The 19,610-nt window shown below is 34.8% G+C and overlaps 1 protein-coding gene across 7 annotated transcripts in view; it reads right to left on the bottom strand.

The window, feature by feature from the left end:
- The window catches only part of atp11c (ATPase phospholipid transporting 11C), an 86,330-nt gene that overhangs the window by 14,312 nt on the left and 52,408 nt on the right, over positions 1-19,610 (bottom strand). For all 7 annotated transcript variants that reach the window (XR_007829081.1, XR_007829080.1, XR_007829079.1 and 4 more), the window contains exons 4-27: positions 17,660-17,740; positions 16,987-17,094; positions 14,211-14,339; positions 12,610-12,698; positions 11,812-11,862; positions 11,379-11,443; positions 11,206-11,287; positions 9,281-9,431; positions 8,814-9,011; positions 8,365-8,535; positions 6,388-6,572; positions 6,236-6,307; positions 6,033-6,106; positions 5,455-5,558; positions 5,072-5,253; positions 4,729-4,995; positions 2,644-2,821; positions 2,434-2,536; positions 2,165-2,310; positions 2,000-2,059; positions 1,389-1,516; positions 1,168-1,303; positions 1,023-1,088; positions 845-948 (exon numbers count right to left, since the gene is read on the bottom strand). Coding sequence is in view for 4 of the 7 variants with exons in the window: in XM_051127952.1 (XP_050983909.1) it covers positions 845-948; positions 1,023-1,088; positions 1,168-1,303; positions 1,389-1,516; positions 2,000-2,059; positions 2,165-2,310; positions 2,434-2,536; positions 2,644-2,821; positions 4,729-4,995; positions 5,072-5,253; positions 5,455-5,558; positions 6,033-6,106; positions 6,236-6,307; positions 6,388-6,572; positions 8,365-8,535; positions 8,814-9,011; positions 9,281-9,431; positions 11,206-11,287; positions 11,379-11,443; positions 11,812-11,862; positions 12,610-12,698; positions 14,211-14,339; positions 16,987-17,094; positions 17,660-17,740 (2,930 nt within the window). In the remaining 3 variants the exon portion in view is untranslated. The remainder of the gene's footprint in view (positions 1-844; positions 949-1,022; positions 1,089-1,167; positions 1,304-1,388; positions 1,517-1,999; positions 2,060-2,164; positions 2,311-2,433; positions 2,537-2,643; positions 2,822-4,728; positions 4,996-5,071; positions 5,254-5,454; positions 5,559-6,032; positions 6,107-6,235; positions 6,308-6,387; positions 6,573-8,364; positions 8,536-8,813; positions 9,012-9,280; positions 9,432-11,205; positions 11,288-11,378; positions 11,444-11,811; positions 11,863-12,609; positions 12,699-14,210; positions 14,340-16,986; positions 17,095-17,659; positions 17,741-19,610) is intronic.

Below are 19,610 nucleotides of genomic sequence, written 5' to 3' on the forward strand. Positions count from 1 at the left end.
GCCCTTTAACGAAAACTCAAAATCTTCGCAATTTAACACTGCAAAGGCTTTTAGAGTAGACTGACCAAATATAATATCGATGTCATTAAATCTCTATGTGGAGTTTGGTAGAGCATAAAACATGCCACTTTCTGTTGCCAGTAGGTGGCGCTATGACTACAACTGAACATGGGTATGTGCATGTGTTCGGGACTCTTATCAAACATGTGAATTTTGGTGCAGATCGGACATTGTATGCCTGAATTATAACAACTTCCTGTTTCATGGCAAAACATCGAAATTTGTCAGGCCGCCACAGACACGCTCTTCATTGAAAACTCAAGATCTTCACAATTTAACATCACAAATGGCTTTAGATTAGACTGACAAAATTTGGTGTTGATCTGTTTAAATCTCCAGGAGGCGTTTGTTTACATACAATGCCTGAAAAATCGCAAAAACGGCATAAAACTTGCAGAGAACATTTTTCAGACTTCCTGTTGGGTTTCAGACTTCGAACCAAGAGACTTTTTGATAGGTATTTGTATGTTACATGTGTCTGCCGAATTTCATACATGTATGTGAAACATAGCTCGAGGGGCACTTCGTTGAACCTTTGGATTTTGCCACATCCACTTCCAAAACCCATATCAGATGTAAATTTTCACTACTTTTGGCACATATGTACGTTTCAGGAGATTTCAAACATGTTTAGGCCCTCAAATGTTATTCGTTTTGGAAAAGAAGAAGCACCTCGGTGCTCTGGCCCTAAGAAAAGCTGACTGGAAATGATCAATAGTAGAGCCTCAGTGCAAAAATCCCTAGTGGAAACTTTTGTTTCAAGCCAACTTTGATGTTTCCTCACCATATGATGCCTCCCCAGAAGAAACTGAAGAAAACATAGAAAGCCAAAGAGCCCCAGATCACAAAATGGTTGATCCACGTCCAGTGCCGTGTGTCCAGAGCCAGCTGAGAGAGGAAAAACAGTCAGTCTCTGACAAATGAAGATCTGAGTTACTTTTTATAGAGATGAAGCAACCAACCTTCAATGTAACAGTGAAAACAAGGACCGTAAAGACAATTGTTCCGTAAGACCAGTTTCCAAAAACCTGAAAAAGGAAGGAGTAAATCAAACGCAATTCCCAAGTTTTCCTTCACAGACTTATTTTATTAAAAACCAGCACTAACCTGCCCGTTATCCTGCAGGGCTGGATTGCTAAACAGGAATCGGACACCAAAGAAGAACAGGAGACCCTGAAAAATTCCTAATACTGTCCAGTAGAGGAAGGGGCGCCAGCGTAACATGGCATTATTGGCTATTTCTCTGTAAGAAGGATAAGAACGTGGTGTATCAAGAAACTGCATGGGATAAATTTAATAAGCTCAAGAGTTGCAGTGCAAACTGGTACCTGTAGAGGGCGGCGTGGTCCAGCAGAATCTCAATGGATATGTGCTGTTCCAGCAGGCTGTAGGCCAGAATGGGCATGGAGGTGAAGCAGATGTTGTACATCGTCAGATAGGCTGCGTCGTACAGGGGCTGGGAAGGGGAACGAGGGGAAGGACGGGGCACCGGGGAGGTTAATACCATGTTAAGGAGATCACACATATGCACACAACAAAGAAAGGGAAACTCTGACTGTGTGGCCACATGCAATGGTCTCTTGCTTGATATATATATACACACAAAACACATGCTGGAAAATGTGAGGTCGAGACCAAGTTATAGGGAATCACAAAGACTTTTGAGCAGTTAAGAGGTGATTTGGATATATTACAGGTTTGTTTTATTGATGGCAAAAGCAGTGACAGGACTCCACTAGAGGAGAAAGCAAGAAGGCCAGATTTGAACCCATATATGAGTTTCTGAAATTTTGCACAAACTTTTTGTGCTTGTTATATATATCAGATGAAAGAAGGGCAGAGAGAGAAATTCAGAGGAAAGCTGCAAAGGAAAGAGCAGAGGAGAGGGACCTGCTGGGATGTAGTCTTTTAAAAGGCCCTTTATTTGTACATACTGTACCTGCTGAGAGTATCCACAGAAAAACTGGTACAGGAACTGAGGTAAGATGAAGCAAAGATTCTGCAGGAGAAAAGAAGACAAGGTCTAAAACTTCAAATAGATTTACTAAAGCAACTACATTCATATTAACGGACTGAAACGCGGTCTGTTGGATGCCAGACGTACCTTATAAAAGAAGTACTGGACGAGATGCGCAATGCGCACATAGTAGAGATGCCCATGAGCCAGCAAAAGCTTCTTTAAGTGCTTGAGTTTAGGAATGGCGTAGTCGCTGTTTCTCACAGCTTGACGGCCCTCCTTACCTTTAATACCTGAACACACAATACCAACGTCACACTCCATCAATTCAATCATCAAAACTAGAGTAAAAACATTAATATTGTAAAATGTTTTTTTATTTTAATATGGTAGTGTACATGATGATGAGGTCTCACCAATGCCCACGTGTGCCTCAAGGATCATGCTAACATCATTGGCCCCATCGCCAATAGAGAGAGTGATTGGGGAACCTTTGGAGTTCTTCACCATCTTCACTATCTATAATTGGATAAAAGAGAATTTCAGCCAACTAATACATAAAGTTTAAGTGCATCTTATTATGAGCATCATAAAGAGCCGCCAAAGAGCCGGTCTGCAGGTGTGACCTGAGCTTTCTGCAGGGGGGCCATGCGGCAGCAGAGCACAGCAGTGCAGTTCTGGCAGATCTGCAGGAAGAGGTTCCTGTACAGACTGGCATCCGCATCACGCGGTGGGTTCATCAGTAACGACAACGTCGCCCCATCTATGATGAAGCCGTAATCCTGATTTGCAGTAGACCAGCTCCTGTAGGACAAAAATGAGAATAAATTAGAGGTCATTAAATATACTGCACAAGAAATGTACCATATATTAAAATTTAGGCCAATACGTGTTCAGATTATGACTGAGAGCTGATAAACGGTTGTAGGGCTGGGCGATTTTTCAGATTTTATTGATTAATTCAAATTTAATGTTTTGCCATGTTTTTATCTTTTAGAAATCGAGGAATCGCGATTTTGAAGAGAAATATTACCAAACATTAGAATTAGATGGTTTGACAATATGCCAATGGTAACAGTAACGAGAAAAGAACGATCCAACCGCATGTCAGCGCACATGACCAACCGCTCACAGAATACGCTTTTGTGTAGACGCGACGTGGGCAGTGGAATAGGAAAACCTTCGAGAAGATGGGAGTGAACCTGTTTTAACTTGAGCGCCACATTTTTATAATGCTGTTTCATGCATAAGATGCCACAAGAGACGCGAGCGCAACAGTCAAACGTATCAATGTTTACAGAAAAAACTATGGAGAAAAAACTGTGAAGAACTACTACTGTATGTCTGATATTTCATGTTTGCATCATGATGACAGGCTGAAAGCTGCTGTTCATTGTTTTTACAGAACATTTATAGTTAATATTAGTTACTAGTATTATATTATTAGATATAATATAGGTTAATAGTTGAATTGTTAACTGCTGAATTATTAGTTATTAGTTAATTATAACTTCAGTCATTTTAAATTACCTTGACTTTTTAAAGCATTTACCTCGGATTATTTCTGAATACATGTATAAGACAAGTTTGTACAAGATGTAGTTGTAGTTCATGCATCTTTTCTGCAAAGGTATTTAACAAGTGACTTGTTTAACTAGGGGGTTAATAAAGAAAAAGTTACTTGAATCATGTTGTAGTTACATTTTCAAGAAGAATACTTAAAAATCGTAAAAGAATTTGTTTTTTTTTTGGCCATATCGCCCAGCCCTAAATAGTTGCTATTAAAACTATTCAATTTTGTCATAAAACACTGAAATTTAAATTAATCATCTCAAATGCTACAAGTAAATTAAGACATGACTTTTATATAATTTAGAGTATAAAAAACAATAAAAATACATAATTTAAAGGAATGGTTGACCCAAAAATGAAAATTCTGTCATTAATTACTCACCCTCATGTCGTTCCAAACTCGTAAGACCTTCATTCATATTCAGAACACAAAATAAAATATATTTGATGAAATCTTATCACGTTTTCTCACCCTGCATTGACAGCAACGCAACCGACACATTTCATGGCCCAGAAAGGTAGTAAGGACATATACGTGTGGTGCTGCTGATGCAGGACGTAGACTGACGTAGAACGTCCATCTCTCTTTATTTTGTTTGTATATTCTCGTTCAAAAAAGTAAGGCTTGGCAAAAGTCATCCTCTCTAACAAAATCTTCAGACATGTTTACAAAGACTGTTTTATGTACAGTGTGTATCTTTTTCTGCGTTAGCAGCACCACATGCATATGTTGTGGTAGTCTTGTAAACGTGTGTCGTAGACTGATACGGAAAAGAAGAAATTGTTGAATGAAGTTGTTTTTGTTTTCTTTGCACTCCAAAATTATTCTTGTAGCTTCATAAAATTAAGGTTAAACCACTGATGTCACATGGACTATTTTAACAATGTCCCTACTACTTTGTGGGCCTTAAACGTGGTAGTTGCATTGCTGTCTATGCAGGGTCAGAAAGCTCTTAGATTTCATCAGAAAAATCCTTATTTGTGTCCTGAAGATGAACGAAGATCTTACGGATTTGGAACAACATGACGGTGAGTAATTAATGACTAAAATGTTCATTTTTGGGTAAATTATCCCTTTAACTTAGATGAGCGTTACCAAGCATTTATAACAAAGCCAGTACCAAGGTTAAGGGTCTGACCTGGTGACCCCAGCTTTGACAGGTGGGGCATCCTGCACTGCTTTTCTATGGTAGTCCCGTAACAACTCGAGAAGTTTCTCCTCACGCTTTGACCTCCCATCCTCCAGTGTCCGCACAGTCAGTTCCAGTAGCTCCGTACCCCGCTGGAACAAACGACAGGCATAGCAGGTAGATTTGGCCGTCTCCATTTTGTCCCCCGTCAGCACCCAAACCTTCATCCCAGCGCCCTGCAAGGCCTCCATTGTCTCTGCTGCCTCTTCCTGAAGCCTGGGACAAAAGATGTTAAGATGTTAAGCTATTCAGAGCATTCCTTCGAGAAAACATGGCAGTTTAAGTCACCAACCTGTCCTCCACAGCGGTCGCTCCAATCAAACTCATGCCTGTCTCTACCTGGTTATACATGGCCATGAGTTTCTCCTCTCGGTCCTGGAGAGCCAGTCTAGCCTCCCTCAGCCCAGTATCCGCCACAGCATATTCCTCAGCACTCAGCTGCTTATAGGCCACACACAGTGTACGGTAACCCTCCTGGAGAGCGAAAACACATGATTAGGCCAGAACTGACTGACCTTTTCAATATTTAATATCTCTACAGGACGTCTCTTTCAACACAGAGATATAATGAATGCTTTATGGTTATGGTTATGCTTTATTTCAGTATGAAAATCAAAACTGTCATATCATCCTTAGAAACTGAAGACATTATCACGCTGAAATCTATTGCATTACCGTTGCATTTCGCTCAACGTGCATGCGAATCCTATCCACCTCCTCTGGTTTGACTCTTGGGAAGATGGAAGAATCAGCTCCCTTACAAAAAAGCAACGTCTCCCCTAAATACAGTAGAAGGTAGAGGTGAGAGACATTCAGAGTCATCATCTGCAAAACTTATAACGCTAAGATGTTCAGGGGGGTTGCTAAGTGGTTGCTGAGCGGTTAGTGACTGTTTTCATAAATTATTCATTTTTCCACTTAGAAGCTATTCATTCTGAAGTAAAAAATCATGTAGCATTTTAACCTTAAGAGAGAGACCCACCCAAAAATATGACTGTCAAAACATAGAAATTTAAATAAGAATAAAAAAAAATTTAATCTGCACTTGGGTTCCTGCTTCAATGCCCACTTTATTCACTTTATCCATAAGTCTAATTGCTAAAAAGGTCATCCCTCCTCACACAGTTTAAATTATCATTCACGTCACCAGGAGAAATGGTGCGGGACGTGTTATTTGTACATTCAAATCTATAATCCTGAGTATGAGTAATAGCCAAAGTCACAGCAAGCACCCGTAATGATCTGTAGCTCACCTGATTTGGTCTGCACGATGACGCTCATTCTTCTTCGAACTGGGTCAAAGTTTAGGACATGGAGCAACTTGTACCTGAAACAATATATAGACCCATATAACTCATTTTATATAACTCAAAAACACCTGAAGGTGTATGTACTAATGCAGGATACTAGCAATAACGTTCTTAATGAGTCTCTAATTTCAACGGTCGTAACTTACTCCTCTATATCATTTTGCCTGTTCCTTATCTTCATGCTCTTGCTTTCCAAACCAAGGAAGGTGAAGCCGTATCTAAACAGGAGAGAAGTTATGGCAGTAAGTGGCAGTATGGGTTTTTATCAGATTGAAGAAGAAACACGTCATTATCTTACTTCATGGCTCCTTTGACCAGTGCGATCTCATCAGGAGAGGATGCAATGAAGCCTCTTTCTTCCTCCGGCTGGTGAATCATCCCGTCGATCCCATCAACTTGGTCTGTAACTACTTCAGATCCAGCCTCCTTCACCTGCACCGTGTGACACAGACACAAGGCCCGCAGGAACAACTCCTCTTTCTCCTGATAGACAGACAGAAATAAAGAGGTAAACAAAATGACACATGCTTCTTACGAACACATCCATATTTGTGAGTGTCAGTGTTGTTAATGCTAACAAAAACTAAAAAAAATATTAAATGAAAATATATATATATAAAAAAAAAAAAATTACTTAAAGTTTAACATTAAATTGACAAATTACTCAAACTAAAATAAAAATTAACAAAAACTAAATAGAAATATTACATAAAAACAAACTCGCAAAAAGAACAAAATTACTCAAAGTTTAAAGTTAAAATAACTTAATTATAGTGCTGAAATGAAATACCAACATCAGCTAAAAACTATTAAACTAAAAAACTAAATTGAAAAGTTTAGGATAAAGTACTAAAATGACTCAAACTAAAATAAAACTACACAAAAACTAAATAAAAATATTAAATGAAAACAAAAACCCCTTACAACAAAATTATTTTAACATTAAAATGACAACTTAAATAATTATAGTGCTGTTCAATCGATTAATCGTGTTTAATCGTACTGAAATAAAATATAAATATTAGCTAAAAACTATTAAAGTAAACAAAAACTGAACTGAAAATAAGTTTAGGATGAAGTACTAAAATTACTCAAATTTAAAAACTCACAAAAACTAAATAGAAATATTAAATGAAAACAAAACTGACAAAAACAACAAAATTACTCAACTTTAAAATTAAAATGACAACTTAAATAATTATAGTGCTGTCAAATTGATTAATCGTGAATTCAGTCACACTGAAACAAAATACCAATATCAGCTAGAAACTATTAAACTAAACAAAAATTGAACTGAAAAATAAGTTTAGGTTGAAGTACTAAAATTAATCAAACTAAAATAAAAAAATGTACAAAAACTACATAGAAATATTACATGAAAACACAAAACTCAGAAACAAAATTACTCAAACTTTAAAATTAAAACGGCAACTTAAATAATTATAGTGCTGTTAAATCAATTAATTGCACTGAAATAAAATAAAAATATTAGCTTAAAAATATTAAACTAAACAAAAACTGAACTGAAAATAAATGTAGAATGAAGTACTAAAACTACTCAAACTAAAAAAAATTCACAAACACTAAAAACAAATATTAAATAAAAACACAAAATGTAAAAATAAAAACAAAACTACTCAAACTTAAAATGAAAATGACAATTTAAATAATTATTGTGCTGTCAAACTGATTAATCACGATTAATCGCATCCAAAGTACATATATTGCATATTATATATTGGATAAGTACATACATGCATATATATATTGATTTAACAGCACTAAAATAACTATAACAAAAACTTAAAACTTACTCAAAATATTAAGACTATAACAGTATATTAATAATAATAAAACAACACTGGTGCATATTAGTGACTTGAATAAAAAACTGATGCTCAACTGAAAAATATTTGAAGATTACACTAAGATTACATTTTGTTATTGCGACAAGCCTAGTATAGAGATCATGTGCACTATACACTGACAAGGGCACTCACAAAAGATGTGCTCTCAAAGGACTGCCTGTTTATAATGAATATGAGTGTGCTAAAAAAAGGAGTTAATACACATAACTTTAGTCCTTCATAGCCTGCCAACATAAACATTAGAGGTTTACTACCTTTGTGTTTATATCGCAGCCTCCGAGGATTTATAATTCAATAGGTCTGCAGTCGGTTTACATATTGAGGTGTACACATCCAACAACACAATCCGTAAATGTAAAATCAATCCCATTTGAGGTCCTCTGGGTCTCAGAATGAGAGTAACTCACCCTTCCAGCCTTCTGCTGCAGTTTATTCACAGGCCCGTCCGTCACAGTGAAGCCATCCAGCTCGCTCCGGTTGTCTCTGTGTTTGTACTGGAAGCCGTCTATACAGCACTCGATGAACTCCATGTTGTTCTGGGTCAGCGTGCCCGTCTTGTCTGTGAATACATATTCCACCTGCAGGCACAGACAGGCAATAAAGCACGTTCCCAAATTAACAGAGTCTGAGGATAAGGACGGACAATTAATTTGTGACAAAACCAGTCTGCTTGCATAAATCAGTTTAACGAAGCATGGTCTGTAATTTAGAGTAATCATCTGCATAACCAGCCAAGGGTGATCTATGACCTCACTGCCCATGGAAGAGCAAGGGACAGCTCAGATTATATTCACGTTATTTCTGACTTCTGAATGAAATGGATAAAAAGTCATATTTAAGCCGAGAAATGTCTAACCTGGCCGAGTTCCTCATTGAGGTCTGAAGTGTTGACAAGCGCGCCTTCTTGGATCTCCGGGTCAACGAAGTCTTTATCCCAAGTGATAAAGAAAGAGCCCAGGAATTTTTGCATCTCCACAGTTACGTACATGGACACGGGGATTATAAAGTTGAAGAGGACCATGAAGGAGAGGAAGTCTGTAAACATCTTCAAATACTGAAACAAAGACAGGAACACCTGCATTCAGTTTCTTCAAAACCACAATGTCAGCAAGGAAACATGGAGGTTAAACATAAAGCTAATCCCTAATTATGATTTATTAAGTATGATCCTTGTAAGCGCTGACCACAGCCACCTGAGACCAGATTAGCTCATTAGCTACATTAATTGAGAATTAAGAATGACTGATGATATAGAGGGAGTTGCTAATTGATTCATGTAATCGTGTTCAAATCGGTCAGATGTGAAATCGACAGACTGCTCACCATATTAGTGTCTTTCTCCTTCTGGGTTTTCTGGTTGTACCAAGGCTCATCCTGACCTTCTTTGCTTTGCCATACGTACTTTAGCGTAGTACACACAATAGCTTTACTGATGAGGATACATAGATACACCAACAGAAAGGCATTGATGGATCTGCAGGGAAGACAAAACATACACGTGATCATATGTACTTAATCATGTTAAACATGCCAAAATAACATGCTAAAAAAATTGTAGTGCAAGTTTCCCTAATTCACTCATTACTTTGAATGTAATAATAATAATAATAATAATAATAATAATAATAATTATTATTATTATTATTATTATTAAAATAGAATAAAGTGTAGTAGTAGTAATAATAATAATAATAATAATAATAATAAATAAATAAATAAATAAATAAATAAATAAAAACATTTAATACATTTAAAAATTCCACATAAAAATAAGAAAAAATTAAAAGTACAATAATAAAAATTAAAATAGAATAAAGTGTAGTAATATTAATACTAACACTAAATAAATACATAAATAAAATTTCCACATAAAAATAATAAAAAAATGTAAAAAATGAAATAAAATAAAATAAAAAAAAAAGTGTAATAATAGTAATAATAATAGAGAGAGAGAGAGAGAGATAGACAGATATACGGATAGAAAGATAGATAGATATAAATAAATAAATAAATAAATAAATACATACAATTTCCACACAAAAATAATAAAAAATAATTAAAAAATAAAGAGTAAAATAATCATAATAAAATAGAAGCATAATAATAATAATAATAATAATAATAATAATAATAATAATAATAATAATATTTTTAATTAAAAAATATTATTTTCTTACACTATTTTACATTTTATTTTTTAAATAAAATAAACCGATTTTATTCTATTTTATTACTGATCATTTTACTTTTTTATTTTTATTATGTATAGTTTGTCAATGTTATGGATGGATTGATAGATGGATGGAACTATATAAATGAATAAATGAATGAATGAATGAATGAATGAATGAATGAATGAATGAATAAATAATTTCCACATAAACATAATAATAAAAAATAGAAAGTAAAATAATAAAAGTTGGAACGCAATAAAGTGTAGTAATAATAAAACTAATACTAAATAAATTTATATAAATCAATTTAAATAAATAGTAATGATCATTATATTTTTATTATGTATAGTTTGTCAATATTATAAAGATAGAGATAGATAGATAACTAATTATATGTATATGTATATATATATCAAAATTAAATAAAGAATAAAGTGTAACAACAATACCAAAATTAAATAAATAACATTTTCACATAAAAATTAAATAATAATTAAAAATAAAAAAGTAAAATTATCAAAATAAAATAGAATAAAGTGTAATAATAATAATAATAATAATTATTATTATTATTATTATTATTATTATTATTACTCCTACACTTTATTTAAAATTTCATATTTAGATTTTCTATTTTACTTTTATTTATTTTTATTATGTATAGTTTGTCAGTGTTATGGATGGATGGATAGATGGATGGAATTATTATTATTATTTTTACACCATTTTAAATTTTATTTTTATTTTTTATTCTATTTTTATTATGATTATTTAACTTTTTTATTTCTATTTTTATCTATAGTTTGTCAATATTATTATGTATAGACAGACACTGGTAGACATTATTTAATTTAATTCTAATTAATATCAAATTGATTCACTTGATTTGATATTGCTTCAAGAATATTAATGTGGAGACACAATATTTTTACAACAACCAAAAAACACACAAATCAATCTTGGTATTTGCAATCAACATTGAATCATTCAAATGAACATTGCTAATAATCCAAAAATCAATATTTCAACCAGACTGCACACTAGGGTATAATGCCGCTCTCGTCACTCGCTTACTTTTCAACAGCTGATCGCTTCTGAGATTTGCCCTGGTAGTTAAGCGCCATCTTCGTCTCCATGCCCGTGTATAATGCGACACCTTTAAAAGGAAAATCAACAAAGAGTGATTCGGGTGAATGTAACTCCTCATCATCAAAAAATTCCCCTAATTAAAAGCTGCCAGGTCCTACCATAAATCTTCTTGGTGTTTTTCAACGTAGCACCTTTTAGGAGAAGGTTCTCTGGGCCCAAAGATCTAAATTAAACCATAAAAACAAACAATTATGTCAATAAAGACACATCCTGGCATGCAAACCCACGTTAAAGTGGCTCCTAATGAGCAGCACTGCTGGAAATATGTAGGCCGGATTTGGCCAGGCCCGCTCTCGTGAAGGACACGGCGTAGAGGCTCATAAAAACATTTCAAACGGTCTAGTGACAAATGGAAGAGCGTGCAGGGCTTGAGAAGCTGCCAGGCCGGCTTTACTTTAATGCTGCTATGGCGTTACGGGTCGATGGAATAATGATCAGAGGCTAATGCAAAGGGAAAAGACAGAGCTGAAGTGACTAGGAGGTACTGTGGGACATAGTGGGCCCGTGGGAACGGACCAAAGACGCTCTCACCTTACTGCTGGCTCCTGCTCCGGCTTGTAAATGTGCATTCGACCCACAAACCTGCAACAGAGCAAACAAGCTCCAGTCAAGCACGTACACCCTCATATACGTTCTCTCAACCACAAACTCGAATTAATGCACAGACGTCCCATGAATGTAATCAGTGCGCTTGATGAGGTCAACCTGAAAACATTCAGCAGAGGCAAAGAACTAATGCACATGCATTAGCGTTGCATTCGTTTAATATCTCCTTCCCCATTGAAGAGGCTTGATGATAATATCTGTATTCCAGTACAGTACACTATGCAAATGAGCCTTGTACGAAATGAACCAATTACAAGGAAGATGCTCATTGGTGATGACCCAACAGTCTGGCATATTGGCAACAGCCCTTTGAAGTTTTTTTTTATAGACTAAATTTTAGCAGGCGACATCTGGTGCTCTAGAAATCAGAAATGCAAATGTTCTCCCGCCTAAGCAGGCTTTAACGAGATGTGCTTAACAATAGGGGGCGCTGGTGAGTTAACCTGCTATTACAGTTGGAGGCCGGCCTGAAGGACTGCCTCTCTAAACTTGCAAATTGTGTTTGTTTCAAGGTCTGTTTGTTCTTATTACTCAAGCGCAGAGGCGTGGAAAGTATCTCACTCTTCTGTGGAATCACACCGTTAGCTGCTGATACGAACTCGGAGCTCAAACCGGACCCAACATATAACGAAAAATGCTTTTTCTTCAAGAATGCATGCAACGCATCAGCAAGGCAGTGAATGGGACTTCGGTTAAGGGTGCTTTAGTGCTAGTAGTTCGTACTTGTAGAGGTCAGGCTGGGGTTGTTCACACTCGATGGCGGCAGTGAGAGCCTGCAGGTCCTTCTCGGTGTCTGGCACCGTGTAGTGTGTCTGCAGGAAAAGACAGGCAAATTAGTATTCCAGGTCGCGTCGTACACACAAATACAGACGGATGGAAGTGGGAGAATGACGAGGAGCAGAAGGATGATTGTGGCAAGATCTGGGCCACCTATTTAAAGAGTTTGGCTAAAGGAGAGTAAAGGAATGGTGTATGAATCCATATCTCATATTCTGTTTAGACTTAAACAGAAATCACTCAAGGTGATTCTTATTTACAAGTGCACAGAAAGCAAAAACGATATCTATATTATATCAAGACAATTATATTTGTGCCTAAGTGGTTCTGAACATATAACATCGGTTTTATTTTTTTCCAAATTCCAAATTCCATTTTAATTTTACTGGATTCCATCGTTTCTCAACTCCTTTTTAATGGTTAAATTAAATTTGACTAAAAATGACATGTTTAGGGCCCTACGAAATGTTTTATTTTTTTCTCACCATATGTTTTATTCTGTGTTTTAGCATGTATTTGATTGCGTAAAAACAACTGAATTTATTCAAATTTATTCTTAAAAAAGCTGTATGAATTTTTTTTTTTCCCTCAAAAATTCTGTGTTGTGTATTTAATTTTTTTGGTTATCAAATGAAGACATAAAACATTAATTTAATGTATCATTTAATTATAGAAAATTAAACAAATTTTTTGGCAAGCAAAGGGGGTTTATTATTAAAAGAAAAACATGGAAGAAATGTTGCGTGATTACTTCTTAAAAAAAATAAAGTTTTAATAATTTTATTTTGATGGGTTGCCGTGAATACATTTAAATTTATGACCCTAGTTTTTCCTCAAATCAAACAGTAAAAAATGCTCATGAAGTAAACGAAACCACGCGTCTGTGCTATTCATTCACACAGAACATGCAGGATTCGTATATGTGACCCTGGACCACAAAACCAGTCTTAAGTCGCTGGGGTATATTTGTGGCAATAGCCAAAAATACATTGTATGGGTCAAAATTACTGATTTTTGTTTTATGCCAAAAATTATTAGGATAAGAAGTAAAGATCATGTAAATATAAAAAAAAAAAACTTAATTTTTGATTAGTCATATGCAATGTTAAGGACTTTAATTGGATAACTTTAAAGGTGATTTTCTCAATATTTTGATTTTTTGCACCCTCAGATTCGAGATTTTCAAATAGTTGTATCTCGGCCAAATATTGTTCTATCATAGCATACATCAATGGAAAGCTTATTTATTCATCTTTCAGGTGATGTATAAATCTCAATTTGGAAAAATTGACCCTTATGATGGTTTTGTGGTCCAGGGTCACAAATAAATAAGTCTTATTGTAGCTCAATATTTACATATACTAGTCCATATCGCATTTTAATTTAAGTGTAATGACCTACTTTTGACTAATTCATTCAAAATTTTACAAATTTCATGACATTCCGTGTTATACAGTGAATCCATTTTCATTTCCATGCACTGCAGAAATCATAGGGCCCTACAAACAAAGACAGAAGAAATAATGGAAGATTGAACAGAAGCTCACTTTGTGGTTGGATTCTCCATCCAAGCTGGCTGTGGTGACAAAACAAGTGCCATCTTCTCGACTGGACTGCAACAGAATCAGGTCACAGGGAAAGGTCTCGTCCTCCACCACTTCAACCACATCGCCCACCTGACAGAAACACATTGACTCAGTCTTATACACGACCACAAATCAGTGCTTCTTAACTGCTGAGTAACAGGTCTCTTTTGATTACAACACTAATTGCAAATATGTAAATAAAAAAATTAATTTAAAAGTAAAACCGAATGGAAATGCTAAAGACTTGAGACAATGAATGAAGTTACATCCACATGCGTCTCGTTTTAAACAGCTACTTCTGTTTTTACAAAACTGTCACTTTTTCTTTAAAAAAATCATATTAATAAGCTTGCATAATCCAGAGCCTATGTAGCTAATGTAAAGGTAAAAATGTTTTAGAAACCAGACTGTTAATTTAGGTTTTAAACTACTCTTTAAGGTCAGAACACAACAAACACCACATTTTTTTTTAATTCATTACACTTTCCAGTAATTTTTCCAAAATAAAAATAATTTATGTCAAAAACATGATGAAATGTAATTATTCTGACTGTTTGAGTGTTCTTAAAAGTAACCACTGGTCCTCCATAGTAGCATATATTACATACATTTAGTATAAATGCACAAACGCTTTTTTTAAATGACATTCCATTACTCCTTTTATACATTTCATACATGTTGACCTTTGATATCTATCTCATTTCTGCCACAATACCATGATGCACAGCTAGTGTTACTACAGTAAATCCATGGTAAATAATGGCAATTTGTAGATTGAAAAGCTTTCTGAACATTTACTGAACTCTTCTTTTTTTTAATTTTAGAGGAAAATTTTATTGATTACATTACATTACAGGATTTTATTGAGGAAAATTACATTGCGATAATTATCGTTATATGGCCAAGCTCTATTAGTAATATTTTAAAATAGAATTTTAATGAATATTTCTGTTCTTGCTAGGTCAGAGTGTTTGGGTATGTGACTGCAAACTGTAACACCTACTGTAAAATATGAAAATATACAGTTGAGGTCAAAAGTTTACATACACCTTGCAGAAGCTGCAAAATGTTAATTATTTTACAGAGATAAGAGGGATCAAACAAAATACATGTTATTTTTTATTTAGTACTGACCTGAATAAGATATTTTACATAAAAGACGTTTACATATAGTCCACAAGAGAAAACAATGGCTAAATTTATAAAAATGATTCTTAATACTGTACTACCTGAATGAACCACAGATGTGGTTTTTGATTAGTGATATTGTTCATGAGTCCCTTGTTGGTCCTGAACTGCCTGCTGTTCTTCAGAAAAATTTTTCAGGTCCCACAAATTCTATGGCTTTTCAGCATTTTTGTGTATTTGAACCTTTTTCAGCAATGACTGAATGATTTTGAGATCCACCTTTTCACACCGAAGACAACTGAGGGACTCATATGCAACTATTACAGAAGGTTCAAACACTCACTGATGCTGCAGAAGGAATAACGATGCATTAAGAGCCAAGGGTGTAAACTTTTGAAAAGAATGAAGATGTGTTTATTTTTCTTATATTGCCTAAATTTTTTCAGTAGCTACAGAAGATGCTTACATGTTTTCCCAGAAGACAAAATAACTTAAATACCCTGATCTTCGAATTAAAAAACCTTCTGAACCTGCTGTAATAGGTGCAGTCCCTTAGTTGTCCTCAGTGTGAAAAGATGGTTCTCACAATCATACAGTCATTGATAAAAAGAGTTGATAAAAAGAGTTGATAAAAACAGTCAAAAGAAAAAAAAAAAAAACTAAGAATTTTGGGGCCCAAGAAAGGATTTTTCTGAAGAACAGCGGGCAGTTTAACTGTTCAGGACAAACAAGGGACTAATGAACAACTAAAAAAAACAGCTGTGGATCATTCAGGAAAGAACACAGAATTAAGAATCAAGTGCATGCAAACTTTTGAACTGAGTCATTTCTTATGAATTCAGCTATTATTTTCTCTTGGTCGTCTTTTATGTGAAATATTTTATTCAGGTCAATACTAAATAAAAAATAACATGCATTTTGCCTTTTTTTCTGTAAAAAAAATTAACCTTTTGCAGATTATCTTTTGCATTTATCTGATCAAAAATACAGTAAAACAGTAATATTATGAAATAGTATTACAATATATAATAACTTTTCTTAAAATATATTAAAGTCTAATTGCTATAATGCAAAGCTGAATTTTCAGGAGAATTACTCTAGTTTTTAGCATCTTATGATCCTTCAGAAATCATTCTGATATGCTGACTTGCTGCTCAAGTAACTTTTCTTATTATTATTGAAGTTAAAAAAAAGTTGTGCTGCTTAATATTTTCGTGGAAAATATTAAGTTTTTTTTTTTTTTTTTCAGGATTCTCTGATGATTATAAAGTTCAAAGGAACTTGCATCCTTGCTAAAAATAATAATTATTTAATAATAAATCTCACACACCCTAACTTTTGAACAGTAGTGTATGGATACAAAAGTGGGTATTAGCTAAAACACAAATAATTGACATCCAGCTAGCTGTATTGGCAAACTCTTCCAAACATCTGTGGCCCTAACGGTTTCATAGTGTACGACACGTTTGTTCCATTCCATATACAGCAAGAAAACACTCCCAGCTGTGAACGCCCCTAGTGGGCATATTTCTTGTCCACATGTGCCGCACCCTGCTCCCACGGTGCCTGTAAAAAGAGACTTGGCGAGGGTGCAGAAACTACAAGGTACCTTGATCTTCTCACTCTCCTTCTTCACCGACCGGCCGTCCTCTAACACCGTCACCGGGTACTTATTCACCTCATTGTCTGCTTTATGCCGCAGCCAGTCCTCATAACCCTAAGGAGAGACACAGAGAATGTGAGAACAGCATAGCGGTGTGTGTGAAAACTGCAGAAGGTCAAACGAGGACTGAGACAGTCTAATGCACCTACTTAATACACTCACATGGAAAAATAAAACAATTCTGAGAATTTCACACGTAATGGTTTCCATCGCGTACAGCAGGCCTGTATTAATAATGGAAACTGTGTGAATGAGCTGAATGAGTTGAGTTATTTGAAGTCAAAGTGGGCTGGGGTCACACGGTTCCCTGGGCTCTTATTTCAAAGCCCAATTAAGACCTGAGCCCCTCTCAGCGTGCGGCCACAGATATCTGGAAGGAAGTCCACCTTCCATTGTGCTTTTCTAAAAACCTCGCAGCAGGCCGGTGGAAAAAGTTGATCCTAAAACAATACATCTAAAGCTGTGAGAGGACCACTGTGTTGTGACAAGCCCCCGGATCATTTGTTTTGTGTGTGAGAGATGGACTCCGGGGTCAGCCGAACTCTCGGCTGGGGTCGGCATTATTTAAACAGTGACACATGGCTATGAAACATCAAGTGATAGCTAAGAGACAACTAACCTGTTTGATGGCCGTCACTGTGATGACAAAAAACAGAGGTAAACCACTAGTCACGGGGCTGGTCGGGGTATCAACAATCACCTATAAGCAGAGACACATATGTATTATTAACAAAGGTGAATTACAGAATCATTTTCAAAAAAAAAAAAAAAAAAAAAAAAAAGAGGGTCCAAAAATGTATCTGAAATTGCATTTATTGGAGATTCTGAGAGTGCACTCATCAGTGATGCTAACCTTTTAAAACCGGACAGAATTCTAGTACCAGTTTACCTACTATTGCTGTGGGTGTACTTGTCTCAAAACAAAATGTTGTTGATGGTTGCATCATGTTCCTTCCTGTTGAGTATCATGCAAAAACATTACTGGTTTTACATGCTCATGACAGGAGCTCATTAGCACAGCTGCACTTTGGCAGACAGGTGAGTGTGTCAGACTATTCTCACGCAACACTGCCATTCAAAAGTATGGGATCAGGACTGTTTTGAAGCAATTAATTATTTCATTCACCAAGAATGCATTATATTTATCAAAAGTAACAGTAAAGGGTTTTCCGTTTTGTACAAAAAAAATATACACTGCCGTTCAAAAGTTTGGGATCCGTACAATTTTTAATGTTTTTTTTTAAAGAAGCCTCTTAGTTCATTAAAGTTCCATTTATTTGATTTAAAATAAATGAAAAATAAGTTTTCTATCTCTTTAATATACTTTAAAATGTAATTAATTTCTGTGATGCAAAGCTGATTTTTTTTTTTTTTTTTTAATCAGACATTACTCCAGTCTTCAGTGTCACGTGATTCTTCAGAAATCACTCTGATACGCTGATTTATTATTAATGTTGGAAACAGTTGTGCTGCAAAAGATTTTTTTGGAAACCTGTGATACTTTTTTCAGGATTCTTAGATAGCATTTATTAAAAATAGAAATCTTTTCTAACAATATAAGTCTTTACTACGACTTTTTATACAACTGAACACATCCTTGCTGAATAAAAGTGTTAATTTCTTTCAAACAAAGAAAAAAGACAACATTTACTGACCCAAGTTTTGAACGGTAGTGTATATTTTTACAAAAGATTTCTATTTTAAATAAACACTGTTGTTTTTAAAGTTTTATTCATCAAAGAATCCTGAAAAAAAGTATCACAGGTTCCAAAAATAAAAATAAAAATAAAAATAAAAAATTAAGCAGCAAACCTGTTTTCAACAGAACAATAAATCAGCATATTAGAATTATTTCTGAAGGAGTAATAATCCTGAAAATTTAGCTTTGCATCACAGGAATAAATTCTATTTTAAAGTATATTAAAACAGAAATCCACTATTTTAAATTGCAAAAATATTCCACAATATTACTAATCAAATAAGTGTAGCCTTGATGAACAGAAAATACTTTGTTTAAAAAAAAACCATTCAAAATCTTACTGATCCCAAACTTTTGAACGGCAGTGTATGTTAAATTAACGCTGCTTTTGGAGTTTCTATTCATTAAAGAATCTGAAAAAAATGAGTTAATTAAATTAAGAACATTCAAACAATACCGATTCTAGACAATACATATAAGTCTAGGGCTGCCTCCTAATAGTCGACTAACCGTTAGTCAACGAGAAATGCTGGTTGACCAACATTTTATTAGTTGCAGAAAAAAAAAAATCCACAGGACGTGATGGACAGATCGTTAATGGCTAGTCTGTGGTAATATGGTACATTGGGCAGGACATCCAAACACTCACCTATCATTCACTGACCTCAAATATAGCTTATCAACCAAAAATATATAAGTAGTAGCAACTTTACATTGCCACTCAATCTAATGTTAACCTTCACATTCTATTATTTTGTATAAATTAATTAATGTACAGCATCAAAAACGGGTATTCATTTTGAGAGGGTAACCCAAACCCAAAGAGGTTAACTTGAATTGAACTCAAACAAACCTTTGTTTAGGTAAAATA

Source organism: Labeo rohita, chromosome 14 (genome assembly GCF_022985175.1).
Source record: "Labeo rohita strain BAU-BD-2019 chromosome 14, IGBB_LRoh.1.0, whole genome shotgun sequence".
NCBI lineage: Eukaryota > Metazoa > Chordata > Actinopteri > Cypriniformes > Cyprinidae > Labeo > Labeo rohita.